Source organism: Lonchura striata, chromosome 10 (genome assembly GCF_050655825.1).
Source record: "Lonchura striata isolate lonStrDom1 chromosome 10, ASM5065582v1, whole genome shotgun sequence".
Taxonomy (NCBI): domain Eukaryota; kingdom Metazoa; phylum Chordata; class Aves; order Passeriformes; family Estrildidae; genus Lonchura; species Lonchura striata.
Window position 1 is genome coordinate 14,484,032 of NC_140712.1, and position 24,122 is coordinate 14,508,153.

The window sequence follows — 24,122 nt, forward strand, 5'->3', positions numbered from 1 at the left end:
AAAAAATCCAAAAATACCAAAATGCCTCCCCAGCAGACATAGCTGGGATGGAAAAGGTTACATCAGGTACAACAGACAAAGTCAAGAAGACTTTTATTTTCAGTGATTTTAAGTTTATGGACAGTTCTATTTTCCCCCCTCCTTTAGAAGAGTTGTTCCTTCCCACAGCAAGGGTGGCAGGAAACAGCATAGAAAGGAAACCTACTCAAATAAATAGCTGTCACTGTCCCTTGTCCCCATGGGAAGGAGAACCTTGAAATAGCTGTGACAATCCCTTGTCCCCATGGGAGGAAGAACCCTGCAAGATTTGCTATCCAATATAAAGTCTCTGGATCTGCTGGTAAGGGTCCCAATGACTGCGCACTGTTATGTTCAACTTCACATCAGCAGGTATTACTGGAATTTTCAAAGTAAAAACTACATTACACATCACAGCATTATAAGGAAACAAAATACAAGGTGCTTTAGTCAAATGTTATATACAGATTTTACAAAAGAAAAAAAAACTTTGCTTAAAAATTTAAATTTTACTATTAAGTAAGTGGATAAATTAAAAACACCTACTGGCAAAAAAAATACATAAGTGAAGAAGAAATTCTCACCCAAGATTCAACATCATGCTACTCATGGTACACATTAAGTTTTATGGTGTAAACACTGGGAAAAAAATCACTTGCTTTGACAGCTGCAGACCAAAATAATTTTCTAAGGGACATAACTATTCCTCAGATTGAAGTTAATTTTATCCTATTTAATTATACCCTGTTACGAATTTAAATCCTGCCCTAGAACACTGAGTATACCACACTGCCTTGCATGTATGTGATGAACATTTGTAATTTATTAGACTTTTTCATTATTTTTGAGGTGTTGTTAATTACTCTACATACACATTTTTCCATCTACTGTTACAATGTCTGTGTGTGGCACTGCTTGTGTACCATCACCCACTACTCTCTGCTTTAAATTGCATTTATGGAAAATTTGACCCTTTTTACTACATTTCTGAGACCTGCAAGAGAATTTTTCTGTCAGCTCCAATCTGCTACAGGAATAAAATCTGAAGTGGTCAACGCTGCATTTATTTTAAAATGATCTGATGATCCCAAAATCTTAGTACACAAAAGGCATGTGGCTATACTGTGATAGGGAACAGCAGCTCTGAAGGGACTGCAATACATTTGGGTCAGAACAGATTCCACTACCAGCAAGGTCACTGCACTTGGTCAGCACTCCATACACACAGTGTCATTTTGCATACACTGAATCTGCTCAAAAACTAGGCAAAGAGAGAGAACAATCAGTGTCTGCATCTCTATTCCTATGGAGCTACGTGGAAAATCTCTATTCTTGAAGTAGCAAAATAAAAACCAAGCATATCCCTGAGAAATGCCAAATAGCCACCAACATAACTAGACAGGATTGATAATAGTTTGGCATCTTGAAGCTTAAAGTTAGTTAGCAAGACTGCTAAATGTCAGCTCTTTAGTATTTATGTTCCACTATTTCAAGGGAAAAAAAAAAAAAAATCAACAGCACACATACCAAGGGGTTTAGACTTAGAATCTCCATATTGTCCTTCACAAATGTGATAAGATCAAGTAATACCTATTTTCTTTAAAAAAATAACACAATTAAAATTCAAGTATAATGAAAGCACATCAAGAAACAAACTGTACAATTTCTGAACTGCACTGTTTATTTTGCTGCTTGAAACCTAAGTGACAGTATGCCACTATAATTATGGGGTTTCTTCTAAACCTTTACTACACTGCAGGTACAGAAATATATGGACACATTTTTGGAGAATTGACATTTTGCAAAATGCAGCAAACATTTCAATTTATACATGAGAAAAGGAAGTGTTCAAAAGGGTATGCATTTCAAGTTATTGCAGGTTATTTCTGTGAGAGAATTTCTGCAGGTAAAACATGTTTAAATTTAACCAACAGTAACGTGTCAGTGTACTTAAAATCATGACAAAAATCTTCTCTCTGGTCATTAATTGCCCCTTGACAAATTACTAGGATGTTGTATGTTTAGGGCAAGATGTCAATACAGCATAAATCCCGTGGCATTTTGGTTTTCTTCTGGAGATTAAAGCTGTTTTTTTCTTGGGATAAATGCAGCAGCAAAACACAAACCAGCTGATCAAAAAAGCACTTCTGCCATAACTCCAATAATTTCAGGGCACACCAACCGACAGTAGTTTTGCCATTCCCAGTTCTTTTAAGGTTTACATCACTGCACTGTTGCCTTAAGTACGTTTGTAGAAGCTTGGTTTCTGTTAGGCCAGCTTGCTGACTACAGCCTGGTTGAGAGAATTTAGTTGGTTGGTCCATTTATCTAACGCAGTATAACGTGCACCACCTCTCTTCTGATGGTCCAGTTCTAGGAGCTGGTTGACTTGATCAATTCGGCCATGTATAGTGCTAGGAGTAAATAAATAAAAACTATAAATTGCTAATGGACATGGAAATAGGATCTAACAATAAAACAGAGGTAAAGTAAGAGGTCTTATACAAGAGGCACAAGCTCCATTTCAGAATTCAGCATTTTTATAATTATTGTCCTGGGCAGTACTGCCTATTAAGTTGTCATCATGACTGGAAATCAAATTAACTAATTCATTGGGCAATGCATGGACCCTATGCATTGGGGGGCTATGACCCCACACGAAGTCTGAAGCAATATGACAAACAGTTCTTGACGAAGAATCATGAAAATTGGAGATTTATATGAAGAGAAGTCAAACAATACAAGCCTGTGTAGGATTATACTTTTGTAGCAGTTATAACAAGTTACTCTCCAGAAAAGTAGGTTTTAAAAATTGTAGTTAAATTTTTCTAGTTAAGAAAGTTGACTAATCTGTCAACTTGAAAATGCACTCAAAAATATAAATAGGTGTAAGCAGCAATTACTAAGAATAATGACTTTCATAATTTCATCATAATTAAGAGCATTTTTTATGTAATTAAGAATCAAAGTAAGAAGATGCTAGTCAATCTCCCTGCATAACTTTCTTGCGTCCCATCCTTCAAACTTACTTTACTGCTCAGAAACCAAGCAAATCCAAAGTCAGCACCATTACCTTTCACTTCTAGAATCAACCAGTATTATCACAATGCCCCAAAATACTGTTTTGTTGCTTCCTCTATAGTTCAATTACTTTGAAGTAATTAAAGATCAATAATCAAGAATCAGGTACATACTTATCCAATATGCACTGCACAAGCAAGCTTTCCACATCAGCTACATCTATGTTTAACTCCTGAAACAAAAAGAAAACTCATTATGCTGCTACTATGTTCTGCAACGTTAAAACCCTCCAATATTTATTTTCATAATCAGAATTTGGTTTAACCTCTGATTCTTACTGTTCATAAGTATCAATTCAGTAATGATCTATTAAGCAAAAGACCTCCACCCAAAGGACACATGGCCAAGAATCAAGAGACCAGTAACCTCTCAGAAAAAGCTGAAGAGGCGAAAGCAAAATTTTAGAAGCTCCAGAAATTAGTCCCCTTACTGACTTCCTGAAAAAACAGATAAAAAATATCCCAAACCAAATAACAACAAAATAAACCACAACCACAAAACCCCAGGAATTAAATTAAGACAATAATTATCAGAAATTAATGGATATGCACTCAAAAACATTTAGAGACATAATTGCATCTTCTGGCTCAAGCAAGTTCTACAAGTGTTAAGTCTAGCTTAAAAAAAAAAGCATACCGAGTTCTAATGAAAATTGAAGCATAAAAACAGGCATCCCTAATATTTCATGATATATTTTGTAATGCTGTGGATTTTTGCTGGCAAAATTACAGACTCAAAGGAGATAAAAATAGTCATATATTACCACTGGGTTTTTATTTTATTCTTTGCAGATTAGGCAGTGAAATCAGGGATTCTATGATAATACTTGATTTGTTCTACTGCTGCAGCTCTGTAACTTGTACAACACAAATGTGAAGATAGCTTATGAACAAAAGGGGTTAAAAATTTGATTATGTCCATAAAATTTACGTTCATAATTACATTTTTTATTATACAAATTTCTTATGCTTTTCCCAAGAAATGTGATTTTTCTACACCACGTAGAATATGGTAGTTGAGTATTTTAGAAGTGTATCATAGTACATATTATCATAAGCAGTTGGATGACACTTGAAATTTACATTTTTTCACTGCAGAGCTGCCAGCAGTGCATCATTATTACTTTATGGTTTAGAGTGTATTTTAGATGTTCTATTTCTGAAAGCACTGTATTTATTTAAAAGCTTTTATTCACAGTTAATAATTTACTTAAGCAAATGCAAGGCTACTGACACATACCTTAGAAATAAAAGGAATATGTATTCTTGTGTAAGGCTTAATTAATTTTATAAGCACTTGTGTTCTGATGTTTCGCAAAAGCTCTGTAAGAGAAGAAAACAAACACTATAAAAACAACAGTATTGAAATAAAGCTGCAATACCATTCCATATAGAAAGATACTACCTTGAAAAATCATGGTGTTTAGTGTAATTCAGTGGGTGGGGAAGTCCAGCAAAATAACAAGGACCCTCCTTTTCCAGGGATCCAAGCAATATGTAACTGAAGGCAGACAGACAGAGCTGAAAACTGTTCAAACATGGAGCAGCATGTTCTCTTGTAAAAATTTTAATTATTCTAGTTAATTGAATAAATCATAGAAATCATTGCCTGGTATGTCTGCCTCACTAGTTTATGGCTAGAATGCTTGCCATGTACAAAAGTGAAAAGGGGTGTTTTTAAAGCTATGTAATTTTAAATGTCTGTGCATTTAACTTCATGGGGGATATTCACATTTAAAGTTAAAAGTCAGGGCCTAATGGTGTAATTACAATGAGTTGTATAAAATGGTCTGTGTGGACAGGCTCATTTTGTTTAGATAAAATAGTGCAGTCATTGTTTTATATATTTTTACATTATTAAAGACAGTTGGGATAAAATGAAAGCGTAAATTATAATTATAAATTAACAGATAAAAAAAGCCTAGGTCCATTTTTACCTGTTTAAACAAGGACTGTTTATATAATAATATACCACTGGACACCGGATTATGTGTCTCAATAAACTATGGAGATTAAAACGAGGCAAGGTATGTAAACATAACCCTGAACATGTTATGTATCACTGCAGACTGAACACGGCGAGACATCAGTAGCATGTAAGGAGTGACACTCAATTCCCTTCAGTGCCTTGATTCAGCTCCCTCCTTTTGCTCTCCAGGTCTGTCACTCCTTCCTCCGTGAGCTCTAATCCAGCTCCAATCTTACCGAGCCTCCCTCCAAGCCTCTGCAGCTCACCAGCAGTCCACATGGAACAGCAGCAGTGGGTTATATTTAGTTTCCCCTGCTGTTTGCCCTGTTCTCTTTTACAAACAAGCATGAGAAAACCAGGTCTCTAGGTTTAACTCTTTTCTTTCATGTAACTACCCAGCTAAATGATCTTGCACTGCCACAGTCAGACACACTCTTAAAAACAATAGTGAGCTGAAGAACTGAGCACTGTATTCAAGTGAAGAGACTCTTCAATACTCAGATGCAAGAAAAATGGATGAGGTAACTTTATATTGTCACATTAATGGAGCAGAAAGGCATGTGTTAATGTGCTCCCATTCTATTAAATAGAGGTATTATAACTCCAACTATTGCTTAGTTGAAATGAAAAGTATGCATCTTTTCATTTATTATATTACTCTGTATTTATTAGTGCAACCTTTGTTACATTGTCTATGTATTTGGTCTGTAATCCCAAGCAGTAAATTAACTTTATAAACTAGCAAACATCAAACTGAATGAGACTGATACAAACCATCTTTACAGGTGAGGGTTGCTCTCACTTCACTATTCCAGAAACAACACACAAAATATTCAAGTGTCTAAACACCACCATAGATATCTTACCATATCCACTCTTCTAGAATTTTTGCCATCAGTTTTGCATACCTTTGCAGTCACGCCACATGCCTGGATGCAAGTTAGCCCTGACCAACTTCTAAATAACTTGTAAAGGAATAATCCACAACTAATTACAATAAACTCTTAAAGAAAAATAAACCAAGATGGGGGGGGATGGGGGGGGAAGAAAAAAAAAAGGAACTTAGGAAGTAGTGAAAACAAAAATTATTATAATAGCCTTTAAAATACCTTCAATGTGCTCCCTTATGAAGGGATCGTCCATGATGTTGCTGTGATTTGTTTTTAGAATCTTCTCAAATTCAGTGATGTCATTATTCTGATAGGCACTTCAGAAAAAAACAAGGGATTGAATTTTAATTTTAAAAGTAAAACAGACTCATAAGATTATGTTCCACAATTTCTAAAAAAATATGTATTAAGCACTGGTGGAAAATATTTATATTCAGAACCTTTATAAGCAGAAACTCGATTTGAAGATTAAATGCAACAGAAATTATCTTTCTCCTGTTTCAATTTTAGCAGTATTTACTGAAATGTAGTATGAATATTTAGTTGTTCCACAAGTGCACTCTAGTTTCAAAACTATTGTACTTTAAGAAACTATTCTTAAATACCCTGTTTTGAGAAGTATCATTACATGAATTTAGGCTTCATGAAGTCATACTTTATGGAACAAATAAGAGCTAAAAAGAGTCTACAAGGCTGTTGCTGTCTCTACAGTATTCAGCTTAAGCTGAATGCTGAAAATACTGAAAGAAATACGGACTTCCAGGATTATTCTTCAGTCATTTTGGTATAATGTTACTTTTTAGATTTTTATTTATAGGTTATTTGTGTATATATCCTTTCATGGGTCAATCCTGTCATCTGAGAAAGCATTGCAAGAAGAAGGTGCCACCAGGGCATCATTTACAGGTCAAGAGCTGCAACCTCTGAAGAAAGGCCTATTTCTTGAAAAACATTCTTTCAAAACAAAACCTTCAACTCCTGTTTAATACCAACATCAACCATTTTAATAACAACATCTATTTGTCCTTCATATTCTGTACATTTTAAGATTGTTTTGAAACTGATCGAAAAAGAAATTTGTCTGTTATTAAAATGGCCAAGAAAAAGACCTGTTAAGTTTAAGGTAGAACTTGAGCAGCTTATAAATAGCTATGTGAGTGGCATGGACTGTATCAATGAAACCAGTAATTTTTACTTAATAATAAAAGGAATTTCAGTTCAGTATATTTTATTGTTTATTTCACAAGTCTCTTTTTGTCATATGTAAAGCATGCAAATTCCCACTGTAGAGTATAGGAAGGATTAAAAGAGTAATTGTAATCTTTGAAATTAATTTTATCTTCACATATTTCTTATCAATACTGCTTTAACTGCATTAGTAATTTTAAAGAAGGAGTTATACTCAAATGTCAAGATAAAAGATATAAATTAGAAATATGAGTAAAATCAGATTGGGTAAGGCCATCTGGAGTTCCTTCTGCCTCAAATTAACATGAAACTATGACAGTGAATTAGAAAAAAACACATCTAAAGTGGAATGAGTTACTGGAAGTAGTCCCTTAATAAACTGCCAAATAATTTATTCAATCAGCATGTCAATAATGGATGAATATCCTCACTTTCAGGAACAATTTGTATGTATACAATGGTAAAGCACAACAGCAGTATCACAGCTATTTGTTCCAACACAGCATCAACTGTTTCAAGAAATGAGTAGACATTACTGCTTTTGTAGGGAAAAGATGGGAAAGGAGCAGAGGCAGGCCAGAGAGGATACAGTTAGGTGTGTGTCAAAACCCAGTGTACAAAACCTGCCTCAGTTCATTGATCTAATGACCGTCACACACTAGAAATTCTCACAGTTGCCTATGAGGTAGAGGTAATGAGGCTTTCTTTTGATTTTCACTTGTTTGATGGATCAGAAGATCATTCAGAGTTAAGTTTCATATTCCTAACAGCAAATTATTTCGTATTCCATGCAGCAAATTATTCTACTGGCTTTGGTAGGCTATGTCACTCAACTCAATTTCTCTTCTCCATCAGCCAGAGCCTAAAAAGAACAGTAGCAGTACAACATGAGACAACTTTATTTAAGGGGAGAAATTAGGTTTCTGTCACACCATAAAGTGACAAAAGCAGACAGCTTTGATACTCCTACATAGTGTGGCATCTATACTATGGTCTCTCATAGTAAGTTTCTAAAGAAAAACAATCCTCAAATATTTGCCCAATATTTATTAATAACTGTGTTAACTGTGCAGAGAAAAGGCATTTCTAAAACTGTTCCCTTTCAGGTCTGGACAACAGATCTTTTTTCTTTTCATAGTTTTGTTCTCTTCTCCAGAAAAATGAAAATCTTACCTTACTAAATTCGTCATTGCTAGAATCTCTGGATCATTTTTGTATGGTTTAGCCTATGCAGAACAGAAAGCATAATATTCAAGTTCAGATTTTTTTTTTTTTCATTTCCATCCTTTGGGTAATTTCTCTGTATATTCAGAAAAGGGTGAGGGGATGAGGGCGTGGGTGTGTGTGTGAAGGAAAAAGAAAAAAATACCTCCTGAGAATCAAATGGATTTATTCCAGACTTCATGAGCATGTTTGCTAAGACCAAATATTTTAAGCAAGTGGTTCTTCTGGGGCTCCCTGATTCGTCGTAATTCTTGAATGCTTCAAAAAAATCAGTATGTGCCTTTTCAAACTCTCCTTCTCTTAAGTGCATTTTGCCTCCACATTCTGAAAAGAAAACAAAGATGAAAAGGAACACTGTGTGCTTGTTGCTAACTACAATAATTGTACTCAAGTTCCATGCTATTTCTAAATAGATTACTGAAACATTTTCAGAAGTGATTTGGTTCTCTGAAATTGCTAGGAAAAAAAAGCATTAGGGCCTTAACATACAGCACTGCCATTTGAATAAACCCATTCCAAAGAAGAAAAAACAAAACCCAACCTACACCATAGAACTTAAAGAACACTAATCTTCATAGCCAATAATTATGTCACCATTCTGTTAAAGTACTGCAAAAACTGAAATAAATTCTATTTCCAATTCAATGGCAAGAGACTTTGTATATATACAGAATTTTCCCTACCTGTTGAGCAAAACCACACAGAAAAAAATGAGAAATACTTTCTATATCCTTTTATTTCTGAAGTACCCAGTGCTGCCTGTTTGTCTGTGCAGTATCTACACCAGGGAAAGGAGGAAGGTATAACAGTGTTCTGAACAAAGCTGGTTTTTTTTTCAAAACACATGGCTTGTTTCTGCTACAATTCATTATTGCAGATAATAAATAATATTTTTAAAAACATTTTAAAGCCCTTTGGTTCCTGCTGATTTTTAGCAAGCTGAGACACAAATTTATAAAAGGGAATTGCAGGAACAGCAGTCCCTTCTGCCAGCAGTCCTGTCAAGCCTTTGTTTTTATGCCCTGCAGATGCCTTTGCATTCATCTTTTGCTGCCTGCCATGGTGCCAAACAGCAAGTCTTCCTCTTTTCTTTCTACTGCTTCTCTCCTAACAGTTATTTTGCCAACTGTCCTGCCCTTCTGTCCAGTGCCTCGGGTACCTGGGCACCAAAACTGCAGTGCTGAAGTCCTGCAAGAAGAAAATGATGAGACTGAATCTACAGAAGCCTCTGTCTTTATAGTGGAACTGGAAAAAAACCACTGGTTATCATATTTTCATGGAACAAATCTCTGCAACAGAAGACAAATGAAAAATTCAAGATGAACTTGCCTCTGATAACTCCCATGATCAGTGGATGAGGAATGGCTGACTTGATGTGCAATGACTGTTCATATAGTGCTTTAAGTTTTTTGTTATTTTTCTGTGCTGTATACATCTGAATTTCCAAAGCATAGATTTCCAATAGTTGAGTACCTTTTTTTAGATCATCTTCCCCATCATCAGTCTAGGACAGATTAAGTAATAAATACTGTGAAATTTTAAGAGAACAGCAATTTCAGTTTTATACTAGTAAAACACTGATAACCAAATACTCTAATTTCCTGTCAAAAACAAGAATATTCCTGAAACTCTGAAATACTGATGTAACTACTAATAGAAAACATAGTACTCAAAGTACTTACCACAGGCTACATTTTGAAGCCCTTTATTTAAAATATCAGTATCTTCCATTAAATATTTTTCTCAAAATTTTAACCTTAATTCTTTTCCATTTTCCTTAAGCCACACTCTTAGTATATAAATACAATGACTGACACAAATGCATAGGTAACACATATGACTCTTCTGCTGCCTCTAACACAACCATTTCCCAGATATTTGTAACCTATTTCCATACTGAAGGAGGAAAAGCATCATAAACAAGCGCAGCAGACTGCATGGCTAATTTATTTCTTCCCCTTCCTGATGGGAAAGTAACAACTGCATTTTCAGTTTTGAGTAAAGCTCACTTGGAATCTTTGTTATACTTTAAAATGAATGTCCATGCATTATAGATTATTGATATGTGCTTTTCATCCTTGCTCCTGAAGAGAAACCCAATCAGCAGTTGTGAATAATTTTTAAAAAATCATCTTTAAGGAAGGCATAAAGCACTTAGTGTTTTTTGTTTATGTTATCAAGCAGCTAACAAATAAAATCAGGCACAGTATTTCTTCTCTTTGTATTAAAGCTCAGCAAAATGCTTCAAAGGCCAACAACAGATATATTAAAAAATAAAAAAAGCATCAGTGTTGTTTACTAAGCCACAGTGATTTAGAATATAAAGGTACCTGGCAAGACTGATGCAGCTGACGCAAAATCTTTTGTAACTTTCCATATTCTTCTCGTTCTAAATATAATTTGCCAAGCTGTAATTAAAAGAAAGTTAAAGTACTGAGATCTATTACAATTTCACAATTATAATTTATAAGAATTAGCTGAAGGTGTCAAAGAAAAGCAAAAAATAGGAAGTTATATATTTTACCTTTGTGTTTGTCTTAAACCACAATCTATCATTCTTAGCATCTTTCAGAGCTTCAAGTGTTGTTTCATAGAATTCCTGAAGCAAATCCATCTGACATAAAAAATCAGAATTCTATAATTGTAAACAGCAAATTTGTACCTGTTAATGAAGTCAATCTGAACAAACTAAAAGTGCATGCTTGAACTTCAAAAATAAGAAAGGTATCTGCATCTTACTTAATGTTTGCATTTAAACTGCAAACAGCTTCTAAAATAACCAAACTAACTACATTACTTTTTATTATATGAAACAGATATAATTAAAAAGTATTCACATTTTAAGATTTGCACCCATCTGAAAAATGAAAGTCAACTATAAAACCCATCTTATACAACCAAGGAACAGAACTCTGATGTTTTGTAACAAACACAGGCAATATTGCTTCCACTTAAAAAAATAAAAATAATTTACATATCAAAAAGAAAATATGCTTTACAAAAAAGAAGAATGTGGGGAAAGTAAAAGATGCCTTCTTCCTTCTGGAGTAGCAGTGCTGAGTGGAAGAAAGCTCTTGAGTGCATCAAACTATTTCTTTGCATGAAACAAACAAACAAAAAACCATCTGAAATGGAAATTAAAGTGCCAAGTGTTACCTTTTACAAGAGCTCTACAAAGAATGCATCAGTATTGTTCATGGTCACTGTTCCTTTGGGGGTAACAAATTTGTGACTATATATCAAGTTAAGATTTCCAGACTGTCCCTCCGGGTCTGGCTGAACTACACACCGGAGACATTGACCTCTGCCAAGAAGGGACAGTCTAAGAGAATCCTTTAGACCTTAAGAGTAACCCAGCGTTCAGCTTGTGCTAATAACCAAGAACTTGGCACTAACAACCAATGATCCTCCAGACGAAAGTGCTACTTTCTGAGAAGAGTTTCCTACTCTTTGTAAAGCTTCTACAACACCAAAACAAAGGAGCTGGGCTGTGTATCTAAGGACATGTACCTCACTAGCACAGTGCACTGGACAGGCAGTATTTCACACCAACACTTCACTGTAAAGATTCCCTTCTCCCCCCAAAATAAAAAAACCCACATTATTTGACTAAAAATTATATCTGAGTGGGCACTTACATTGTGTAGCTATGCTAAAAAATGCTAAAAAAAAGTTCTTATTTATTAACATAGAAATTCCAGGTAAATGTTTCCAAAAAAGGACAAGCTCGTGAAAATTTATCTGTGTTAACAGAATCCACTACATGTGGGAAATATATTTTTACATATAACAGCAAATGAATACCCAAAATTCCTCTATTAAGATCAAAAAGCCCAAACCAAACATAAAAAATGTCCATAGTTAAAAATACAAACTGGAAACGATGAAGATAAAAGAATTGCTGATCCAACCTGCTTGGAAGTAGAGATATAATCAAGAATAGAATTGATGGATTTTTCAGAGTAATTCCTTGTAACTGCACTCCGTATGTAGGTCAATAGCTGTTTATACCTATTCATCATTTCAGGAAAGTTAGTCTAAAAGAAAAACAAAATCACATTATAATTTTTGTTTTAATTGTTGAAACTGAGCTATCTTGCAAATTTACATACAGGAAAAAGCATAAAGAAAGACAATGCAGTAGTAGTTGCTATTAAAACTTTCCTATCACCACTTTATTCATAACCTACAGAATCAGAAATAAATTCAGGACTGCATAGAATACACGTTTGAAATATTCATCTCAATGAAGAAAACAGAGCTGGCCACACAACTCTTTGGAAGGGTTCCATACATAGCATATAGATTTTTCACTGTTTTGTCCTGGTGCAGTACACAGAGAAACATGACCACCTTCAGTGGTGTGACACCTCAGCACAGCAAGGACTGAGCCTCACACTTGCATGGAGTACCAGCTGACTACAGCAGTTATTTTGCATCCACTTTGCCTTTGACTTGCAAACAACACATCATCTCCCTGCCATATCTGTGAGTAGCCATTAAAGGCTGCAAAAGGCAAGTTCTGGTAGATTTAGTTGTCATAGCTATAAATTACAATACTAACTTAAGATCTCTGGATCAAATACATATTTATGCTATTTACTCCCAAGTGATAACTGTAATTCCTACCAATTTAAAGTTTATTTTAATCATCTGTTTCAGAGCTTTGAATCCCCATTCTCCCTTTTCGCCTTCGAGCTCCAAAACCTGAAAAAGAAGAATTTTTAAAACAATATTTATAAAAACTTTATTCAAACTTGAATTGTTTAAAATACACATATCCCATACATGCCCTTTCCCCCCACTTTGCTCCTTACAAAGTAATGTTTGACTCTGCCCTGTTCTTCAGTTTTATTCTTTCCTGGTATTATTGAAAAAGTGAGAGTGTATCTCCTCAGTTTTCATGACTTAGCTGACGTAGGGAGGGTGAACACCATCATTGTTGTTGTTGCTGTCTAACAGCCAAGGCCTAATACCAAACACTACATTTTAACACCACTCCATAAACACAAGCAAAAATAGTCATAGCACCTCTGGCAAAACTAAATTTTGGCTAAATTAAGTTAAAAAGCTTTTCTGAATTACTATGGTTCCTTCACAAAAGGAGAAACACTTCTAGTTTTAATGCAACATAGTTCAAGAAACGTTCTCTAAGTAAAAACTTTAGAAAGTTTTTTTTTAAAGTCATGTATATAATTTTTTATACACTAGAAATGAGCAAAGAGATGCAAAAATCTATTTTTTTCTTTAAAAAGTTGCATCTAACATACTGCTTTCTCACAGCAGTGTGCAAACATTAAAAATTTAAAACTGAGATGAAGAAAAGAAACTGTGTTATTTAGTATTCATACATTTAAAGCTTTGGAATCAGATAGCAAAGCAAATATAATGTTACATAAGACACTGGGGAAAACACCATTTTATTAAAAAACCCAAATGGATCTGGTTTCTATTGTTGATGCATGAAAACACATTTAGAACTGTTTAAATAACTTAGCTAATCCTGAAGATTAAAAAGTCAGATCAGTGATAAGACTATATCATGTCCTATTTATTATCCCTAAGAATGGTCCTGAAAGGCAATCAGCCAGGAGTTTAAGATACTCAATAATAAACTTAGCACATTAGTAATTTAAAAGATAAATCTTACTCTTAAAATTTCAGAAAATAACTCAAACAGTACCAAATATTTTAAAATGTGAATTAATATAAAAAGAAGATCTAGAATATAAAGACAGACAACCTTCTGAAAACTGCTTAATGCTGCTTTGGGGTCATCTTCCTTCAAAGCTTTGGAATTGTAGTATTGATTTTCCAGATCCACATTTGGTTCAGAATTGCTGTCCTCAGAATATTCCTACATTTTAAGAAAAAAAAACAACATAAAAAAATCAGAGGAAAAAAAAAAGTTCAGAACATGTAATAATCTGCTGAAAAATAGTAAACAGTAAATTACTCCAACTGGCATGGAATGCTTGTGTATTAACAGGTAATAGTAAAACCAAACAGGTATGGACCTATATAATCATCTTCCCTCTCTCCCAGTATTAGGCCAGGCTCACTCCACCAACATTTGCCTGTCAGCAGATTTCTTTCTGTATTAATGAACTCACAGCTCCACCAACTTCACCTTTATGACAAGTACAGATTGTATTACTGAAATTCTGCCAATGTTGGAGTTTAAGCACAGAGGCCCAAGAGCAAATGTCATTTCTGGGAGGGGAGAGAACACGCGGCCCACTGCTCCTCCTGAAGTCATTCTATGATTCAGCCTTTGCTAGTCACAGAAAAGGCTGTGGCTGAGCTGTCACACAAGTAATGATTCAGCTTTAGAGGGTATCAAATGCTTCCCTGAATCCCTCTGCAATCTGCCTTCCTATGCCATAACGATTCATCCTTGTCTAAGGAAATTAAAAGAAAGGATAACGATGATAACACCAGCTGCTTCTGCCCTGAGAAGCAGGAGATGATTGAGAAAATGCTAAAAATGCTGTCAAAGATGTTGAGGTGCAGCATAGGCACAATCATTTAATCAAATAATTATCCATTATGTACACTAGTGCCAAGAAAGTGAAGTATTTACTTGAACAATTGCTACTTAATTTTTTAAGAAGTACTCTGAGACTTCTTTGGATGAAAAATCCCTGCATATTTTATCTTCTTTTGCTAAAGGACAATGCTGCATGTCCAAATTACAAAACACTAAAAAGCTCAAGAAATAATTTAATTGGATATTTACAGAATTCAAAACCACTTCACACCTTTGCATTTTCAAGGTAACTTCTCTGCACAGGATTTTGGCTATCAGGAGATGAACTGTTTTAACAGAATTTGTTTAAATCTCAAAGTTACTGCTATCAGAGTAACATTCCCTTGCACCAACATAAGCAATGCACAGTTAGGTCTCCTCCTTTAGGGTGTATTTTACTATTGCTGTACTTTGTCAGGCACATTTATTCTTTTGTTCATTTTTATATTCCTACTATTAATAGACTCCTCCAAAACCACAGGAAGGACTGAAAAAAATATGAGACAAAAGAAAAGTTTTAAATTAGCTCTCTCCTCCCCGCACTGTAAGAAATCTCTCAAAGTTTTAAGTTTGCTGAAGTTCTAAAGCAAAAATTAATACTTGGAGTCTACAGTCAAACCAAGTTTCAATAAACATGGTACTTGAAACATTTGTCCTTCTATCTTTTAATGTTTCTATTTGTAACATGTAGGCAAGTTGTCCAGGTATGTATTTGCTTTCACCCAACAAAGTATTATCATTAGTAAGAATGAATGGACTGAAAAATCTTGTGAATTCCATAAACCTGTTTTCTGAATTCCCACAGAACTACAAAAATGTGATTCTGAAAACAGCAAACAGGAAGCAAGTGTCTTATTTAATTGGGCAGGCTCTCATTTTGGTTGGCTTGTTTTTGTAAACTCCTTATCCTACTGATCCAACTCCAATGGAGCAGCTGTGAGTACACACACCCAATGTCAACAGCTGTATCAAGCACCTTATATATACAGGCTGCCAAAAATTAAACAACAAAGCATTTAAGATATGCATAATCAGCTGATGTCTTGTTTATCCTTAACTTGGACAATGGGGAATATTTTTGGCAGAAGTGTCTATTTGCAAAGATAAAAGGAAAGCAAACTAAATTAATTCCTTTTAGGAGACAACGTGCTCCATTAGCCTCAAGCCAGAAACATCTGAACTTTCTTCTTAGCTCTGGCAATGATTCTGGATGTGGATTCATGCAGGAAGCCTTTTTTCAGATAATTTCTCTCAATGCTACTTAAATATCCCATAAAGATAATTTCATAATATTAATACATAATAAAGAAGTGTTAAGTCTATTGATTTTTTTTTCCTCCAGTGGAATTGCATTGAAATGCATCAAAGGTACTGGTTTATGTTTTCACAGCTATATTTTTTCTTCACTTCATGCCTATGTGCCTCACATCAGACTTAGGATGCTGATATGGACTCAAAGCTGTAATGGAGATAAGGCTTTCCTACTTCCAGAAAATGTAAAGTGGTTTATTTTAAAAAAGACATATTTAGACTTAATGGCTGTGAAAACTTTGAAACCTCAAACTAAGTATGAGCTAATGCCACTAATCTTTAGACAATGTTAAAAAAAATGTAGATACTGAATCTTATTTCAAGCACTGATGCTAATTATGCCAGTGCTGATACTCAGACGGACAAGCACTGTCTTCTTTTGATGCAGAGATGGCTTAGTGCAGTAGGATATGAATGCAAGAACATTAAGCTTCTGTCAAAAGAAAAAAAGGAGGAAAGTAAAAAGCTGTATCCTCACAGTTCCAATTAAGAAAAAGATGAATTTCCTTCTCAGTTCTGAAAACAGAAAAGTTCTTTTAACAATAAAGTCAGATAACAAGAGCCTAGACTTTCCTCACCCTCATTTTCAACACCCCTGGTTCCTGCCTGAACAACTTCCCCAGCTCAAACCTTCCAGGTAGGAAGTTTGCTGCAAATTAGGTAGAAATATATGGTTTACAAATAGGATTTCTACGTAACTCTAAAAATTTACACTACAGCATCCAGACCTAACAATTTTCATAGTGATGAACATCCTTAATTAGAACTTTGAGATATAAAAGTAGCCGGATGATATAATTTATCTCTAGCTGATGTAAAAAAAGTAAAAAGCCTAGGAATTTTTAAAACTAAGGTCCTGTTGGTATTTTTCAAATGGATATCAACACTATAAGTATAAATGAAAAAAGAGCAGTCCGAGTACACAGAACTGTTCTTTGAAACTCCTTGAATTCTTCCTTCTTCTGAGGATCATTGAAACAAACAAATAGGGTTTTTATCATCACTCAAGAAATTAGAAAGCCCTGGTAAGAGTTTGAAAAAATGCAGTTAAATAAGTTAGGATATTATTTAAGCATTGCTATGTTGAAAATCTGAATGTTCTAAATGTAATCAGTTATATTCAATCCTAAGCCATCCCATTGCTTTTTGGAGGAAGAAAATTACTACACTAGCTCAATTGTAACAGAGATAAAACCTCTGATGAACTTTACTCTGTCTGGAACATCGTTCTTTCAAATAGTTTAAATAAAAGTTAAATTACTATCAATAAACCAATTTAATTAAGAAGTCTTTATTATGTCACATATTAAGTTTTTATAGAATTTTATCAAGTAAACAGCTTTAAAATACCGAGCTTCTAAAATGAGCACACACAGAAATCAGTTCACCCGAGTTGCTTTAGTCATCCCTTTTAGGCACGGATGCATTTGCAGTCGGTCCAGCAGCATCCAGCCCTCCCGGCTCCTCCGAGCCTGCCCTCCCCATCCCTGCAGCAGGCAGTGGCTTGGGCTCTGGCTCCTGCCTGCTTTGTGAGACCTGTGGCAGGAGCCTTGGCAATGTGGCCACCAGAGATTACAGGTCCTGAAGCGCGGCCCCTGTGCTCAAGGCCAGAATAAGGGACAGGGACACGGAGACTGTAATAGTGTATCAGTGACATTTAAATGTAGATGTGTGGCATTTATCTATTCGTGGTACACTGACCTATAAAGTTCTATGTGAACAAAAACAAATATACAAGTATTTTGTGAAAACTAATGTTGTTACCAATTTTCTGCTCTCCTCTATTGCCTGACGCACTTCCCTAACTTCTACATCGAAACTGGAGTGATTACCTAAACTTGTGCTCCTCTGTTTATCATTCACCACCACTACAGGAACTGAACTCCTACTTTGAAAACCTTTTGTAAAAAAAGGAGTAAGGGGAAAGTATCTAAATACAGGCAAGTTTCCAGAAAAAAGACAATACAAAGAGTTCTATTTCTGTAAAATATTATCTTTCAAGAACATTGTTGAAATACTTATTACTGTCAATTGTCAATTGCTGGTGATTTTACCAAACTTCATCCATTTGACTGACTCAAACAAATTTTTTATGAAGTGCAATTGTTTCCGAGAAGTCTGGTACAAATTTGATTTTACTTCAGCTTACTTTGTTTCATAACATGGCATTAGCAAGTCTACTAAGCACAACTTTCTTTGCATTTGCTCTTCCTCACCTGCAGGCACCAGGAAAAGCAGCAACTACCAGGTTCTATGTGCATTTGCCAGCTGGTATCCAGGCACATGAATATAAAGAAAGCAATCAGACTGGAATGCAAAAGAGCAAAGAGGAAAAAGACAGAGGCAAACCCTGAGAGTAAAAACAAGAGTTCGATTTGTTCAAGAAACCAGCAACCACTCAGCCATGCACTGGGAGTCCTGGTTTCTTTTCCACATTCCAGGTCTCTCTTCTGCTGCTGTTCCCTAGCTCTGCAAGTCATCCAGTGCCTGCTGGCTCACACCAGGGCTGACACCAGGAATAGAAGCCTGTGAAACCAGCGATTTGCAATGGTGTCAGAAGAGTTCCATGAAAGACAGTGCTCTGCTTTTGTTTTGTTTTTTTTTTTTTTTTTTTTTCAGTTGGAAGATGCACAGAAATGAGACGGGAGACTGCAGAAAGAAAAACCTGGTATGATGACATGTAAAGACTACAGCAAAAAAGTTTGTTTTCTTTCTTCCTCTGTTGTGCGGCTCTCCTGTAGTTATGTGCACCCTTTTCTGAAAGTCCAGTTTTCAGCATAACTTAGATCTAATTTATGTCTGTTTAACACCCAGCTGTGTATCAGATCCTAGAGAGCACTGTTCTAAACACAGCCCTAAATAACTGTCAAAAGGAGCCAACAAAAACCAGAACCTACCGACACTTGTCAATGCTTAGAAAGAATTTACTGACTAATTATTCTCAGGCTTTTTGCCTCAATACTTCCTTCTGAGACATTATGGTAATAAGCAAAATAAGCCTCAAATATATTAATTCTTTGTTTGAAGATGATTCTGAAGAGAACACATAAAAATATCACAACACATGCTGAATCCATATAAAATATGAATCAATAATTTAGAGAACAGTACTTCCTATGTCCTCTGTGAAGTAAACTTTTTTTTAATCACATACTACTGTAATTATACTTCACTAAGAAACAGAAGAGGGCCAAATAGATATGCTTGATTTGGTACCTCCCTAGATTGGAGTACTTGTTTTTGCAGCGTTACCACGTTCTTGTTTGCAAAATATATATGTATTTCATAAAATGATAATAGTGAAATATGAGCAATTGGGAAGAAGAGACAACATCCACATGAAATTTCAACTGTTAGCAATAAAAGACAGAATAATGTCTCTGTTTACTGATGAGATTGGTTATCACATTTGGTAACATACAAAAATTCCTTCTGTAATGGACTGTATTTCACTAGGCTGGAAAGAAAGAGAGAGCCAACTCATGTAGTTTGAAATAAGGCTGCCTATATCCTAATATAATCACATCCTGAAACAGGAAATCCTCAGTAACCTGAAGGGATGCTCCCAATATTTGAGTTGTGCCAATCCTCATGAACCTGCAGCCATCTCAGCAGGGTGCAAACTGATGGCTGCTCATGGGAATTGTTACACATCTTCCACGTTCATCTGGAATGATACAACTCCGGAAGGTAAAAAGACAAATACATTAGTCCAACCTTTGCTCAGATTAACTTTAAAGTTGAATTTCAGAACACAGTAAGATGACTCATTAAGAACACCACAGATTCCTTATTTATTTAAAATAAAATAAATAATCCAGTAGATGTATGACAACAACTGTCAATGTGTTGTCATTGTGCCTGGAAGAATCAATTTCTAGAGGAAGACTGAGTTTAGCCTCCAAGTCAATTCTAAATATAGTCTTTTGTCCCAAACCGAAAACAAAAATGAGATTTACAATGGTCCTTCCCTGTTTGTCCTTCTCCACCCTCAAGCTGGATCTAGTAAAAATAACTTGTACTGAAATCATGTAAGGCACCTAGCAGCACCAAACTAGAAATTAAAATTGAGTGGCTTTAATAATGACCAGTAAACATTATTCTGTTCATTGAAGCATAAAGTGGAATAATTCATGTTATAATCAAAGCTGTCACAGCATATTACTAGCAAATTGTGAATCTAGATTCATCCACCCACAAATATAAATGGAATTTCTTCCTGATATCAAGACTCAGGTGAATAAACTCCATTTCTGTAGGAGTGGCTGAGGTAATTTACATGTAAAGCTTTGACTTTTTACCCACTGAAAAACTAAACAGAAACAATCCACTACACCCTGGATAGTCTTCAGTTGTTTAACAGTGTAGTAATTAGTCTAATTATATAAAATTCCATTATGAAGCTGGGAAAGATCTGGGACTTTGGAATATCTGTTCACATTTCAGTTCAAGTGTGAAATATTTGCACACTTAAGGAAATTTAACTGACTAGCTCTACATAATCAGCAGGTCAAGTGCATGTTAAAGAGGAACAGCCATAATCACTTCTAATAAAAGCTGACAAAATTCATTTTTTGGGGAGTCTTCACTGCTATTGTTATGATGGCAGCTACCCTGGGAGACCTGAACCTAATTTCACCATATTTTGACAAAATAGCTGCTTCTTTCATTGACTCTTTTTGTAATCACTGCCTTTCCTCCAGTTCTTTAAAAAGGTATTCACAGAACTCACATATGCTCTTTTACTTTCAATTCCGCACTGTTATGAGTATTAATTATGTTTTGTACTCATTTTTTTGTTGCAAAGCCTCTTGCAGCGGCCATGATGCTCACCTTGAGAACCACACATCCCCTCACAGTCTTCTCTTAATTTAACTAGCTATCCACATGAAAGGAAGAAATCAGGCCCTATGTTCAGGGCCCTAAACTTTTTTTTCTGAAACAGTTCTGTGGAACACTACAATTACAGTCTCAAGCATTTTCAAAAACAACAGTCAATCAAGGTTTGTTAGTCCCAGAATGCTGAAACTAATCTAGCTGGAATATTTTTACTCTCCAGTTCTTGAGTTTTCTCCCCCATCAATCATGAACTGAAATTAAATTTTAAAAATCTGAAGCTTGGGTATTAGTTGATGCTTTACATAGGCATTACATACTGAAAAGAAAAAAAACTTAACATGCTCCTAATTTTACAAGCAGTATTTTAAAATTTTTGAAAGGTTGGAGCTAAGGGTAATTAATGAGAATGAAAATGTTCCAGTGAAAGTAACTACAGTCAGAAGCAGAAATCTGCCACAGATTTGGAAGGTTTTTCCAATAAGAAATAAAGTACTTCAGAAGAAAGAAACACATGAAAAAAGCACTAGACCTATTATTCTTGGAGAAAACTGACATAAAGCAGTATAAGTTTGAACTGCACTTTTATTCGTATCTGTATAGATTGAAAAATCCAATTCCAGTGGTGTCTCTACATATCCAGTTCTCATGTTATGGAAGGACACGGAACATGAATTCCATTGTCTTTTAATATTCTTGTGATTTTATCGCATGGAAAAAACACCACAGTATTTCAAATAAGAACACAAATTTCAGTGTTAATACAAACTAATGGAAATTAATTGTGGAAGAAAATGTTTTTAACAGTCTCTATTTCCTTCAGTAACCCTGTCTCTACAGTATGTGAATTCATTCATACTGAAAGGGGATCACAAACAGTTTTTGGAATAGTGGCATGAGCAGCTCTTAGGGTTTTGATGACAATGCCTGTCAAACAAGCACTCTTACACGAATGGAAAAAAACCCTCAAAACCAAAAGCAGATGCTTTTATTCTGTATCTAATATCATCCAACTATTCTAAGCAGTTCCTAACAAAAACTGCCCAGAAACTATTCCAAATAAAATCAGGTAAACATTTAAAGTGAATTCATAAGTAGCAATGACTGCAAAATAATGTGTCTTGTCAAAAGCAAGTCTTCCAGAAGCAAGTGTCTGGAGTTTTTCAGTGAAACTGCAATACTGTTAGTACAGGTTTAGCTGAAATTAATGAAATAGACTCTCAAGTTTCTACCACACAACTCTTTTTAAAAAAAGTCTCTAGTTTTAAAAACCCAATCAAAGTTCAATAAAGGAAAAAATAAAAACCAAACCAAAACAACAACAACAACAACAACAAAAAAAAACCCAACAACAACAACAAAAAAAAGCCAACAAAACAAAAAACAAGCAAACCTCAAGCTCCAGTATAACGTAAGGGAAATATAATTATAATTAATCAAACAGCAATTTTTTAACTTTAAAGGCTTAGGACAAAACTTGATGTTAACATTTAACTAAATGCAACATGAAAAACCCCAAACCTTACAATTAAAAACAAAAAGGGAGCGGTAGAAAGGTTACAAAGACAGAAAGTTAAAATAAGTGCACCCTTCGGCGCGTTGGATCAGAAACCGGCCGTGAGGCCATCTCTCCTCACTCCCCTTTCTCTTCCCCCTACTTTTCCCTTAGTTTGTTGCTCACACAAGCACATGAACGGTATCTGCCCCAAGGGCCTTTCGCAGTCGCGGCTGGGGAGAAGGGCGTGCAACTTTATCACTTCACTTCGTGCCCGACACTTGGGCCGGGGCAGGAGGAGAGAGGGAAGGAGGCAGCGCGCCGGAGTCCCCCCTCAGCGTGAGCCCTGCAGGGACACAGGGGCCAGCCCGGGGCCGGGGCTCCAGCCCGGGGCTCCAGCCCGGGGCCGGGGCTCCAGCCCGGGGCCGGGGCTCCAGCCCGGGGCTCCAGCCCGGGGCCGGGGCTCCAGCCCGGGGCTCCAGCCCGGGGCCGGGGCTCCAGCCCGGGGCTCCAGCCCGGGGCCGGGGCTCCAGCCCGGGGCTCCAGCCCGGGGCCGGGGCTCCAGCCCGGGGCTCCAGCCCGGGGCCGGGGCTCCAGCCCGGGGCCGGGGCTCCAGCCCGGGGCCGGGGCTCCAGCCCGGGGCTCCAGCCCGGGGCCGGGGCTCCAGCCCGGGGCTCCAGCCCGGGGCCGGGGCTCCAGCCCGGGGCCGGGGCTCCAGCCCGGGCCTATCCACCTGCCCGCCGGAGCCGGCCTGCTGCTCCGCGGAGAGGCGGCCGAGCGGCCGCTCCGACAGCAGCGCCCGCCCCTCGCAGCCCCTGCCCGCATCCTCCTCCCCGGGAGGGAAACTCATCCTGGATGTCCGCGCTCCCCGCCGGGGCAGCACCCGGCGGGGCGGCCGCTGCGGCGGGTGCGCCGCACCAGCAGCGGCCCGAAGCGGCGCCGCGCCGGCGGCACCCCCGGCCGTACCGCTGAGCCCCCGCGCCGCCCCGCGCCCTACCAGATCGTAGTCCTCCTCATCATCGCACATGAAATCATCCTCCATGTCAGACATCTTGGCCGGAGGACGGGCGGGGGGCGGCGGCGGGGACGGCCCCTTCTCCCACAAGCCCGCGCGGCGCTGCCCAATGTGGCTGCGCTCCGCCCGGAACCGCTGCCGCCCGCGCCTCGCCCGCCCCCGGCCCGGGGCGCTCGGAGCCCAATCCGCGCCGCCCCGCCGCCGGCTCCCTCCCTCCGCTAGCGACCGGCCCTGGCAACGGCGGCCGGGCGGGGCCTGAGCACGGCGCTCCGGAAGCTCCGGGGCCGGCGCTGCCGCTGCCCGGAGCGCGCCGGGCTGGCGCCGGGGCCGCCTGCCGTGTGTCCGGCCGGGGCGCTGCCAGCCCGGAGCCCCCACGGAGGCTGCGAGCCTGGTGGCAGGGCGTCTAGAAAGGTCGAGGGAAGTAATCGTGCCCCTCTGCTCAGCCCTGATGAGGCCGCATTTGGAGTACTGTGTAGAGTTGTGGCTTTCACAGTAGAAAAGAGATACGGAACTCCTAGAGCAGGTCCAGCAGAGCTAATAAGTTGGCCAAGAGTCTGGAGAGATATC

The 24,122-nt window shown here is 37.4% G+C and overlaps 1 protein-coding gene across 2 annotated transcripts; it reads right to left on the reverse strand.

Annotated features, from left to right (window-relative positions):
* Positions 1 to 1,676: 1,676 nt before the first annotated feature.
* COPS2 (COP9 signalosome subunit 2) lies at positions 1,677 to 23,609 on the reverse strand. Of its 2 annotated transcripts, none has more exons than XM_021537514.4 (13): positions 23,538 to 23,609; positions 14,113 to 14,226; positions 12,999 to 13,076; positions 12,281 to 12,406; positions 10,894 to 10,983; positions 10,700 to 10,777; positions 9,699 to 9,873; positions 8,515 to 8,693; positions 8,319 to 8,371; positions 6,177 to 6,274; positions 4,339 to 4,421; positions 3,213 to 3,271; positions 1,677 to 2,432 (listed from the first exon to the last, which is right to left on the reverse strand). In XM_021537514.4, exons 1-13 carry the CDS (start codon positions 23,589 to 23,591, stop codon positions 2,288 to 2,290), a joined length of 1,332 nt encoding a protein of 443 aa, XP_021393189.1. In that variant the 5' UTR covers positions 23,592 to 23,609; the 3' UTR covers positions 1,677 to 2,287. The 2 variants fall into 2 exon arrangements, with proteins under 2 accessions (XP_021393189.1, XP_021393188.1); XM_021537513.4 differs by having other exon boundaries at positions 10,894 to 11,004.
* Between the last annotated feature and the right edge of the window lie 513 nt (positions 23,610 to 24,122).

Bases quoted from the DNA above. Each gene is read 5' to 3' on its own strand.
- COPS2 (XM_021537513.4), bottom strand. From the start codon at position 23,591: ATGTCTGACATGGAGGATGATTTCATGTGCGATGATGAGGAGGACTAC. The intron at 12,407-12,998 runs GTAGGAATTACA...TTTTTCTTTTAG, and splicing joins TTAAAATAAACTTTAAATTG to ACTAACTTTCCTGAAATGAT. The intron at 6,275-8,318 runs GTAAGATTTTCA...TTTTTTCTGAAG, and splicing joins GCAATGACGAATTTAGTAAG to TGCCTATCAGAATAATGACA.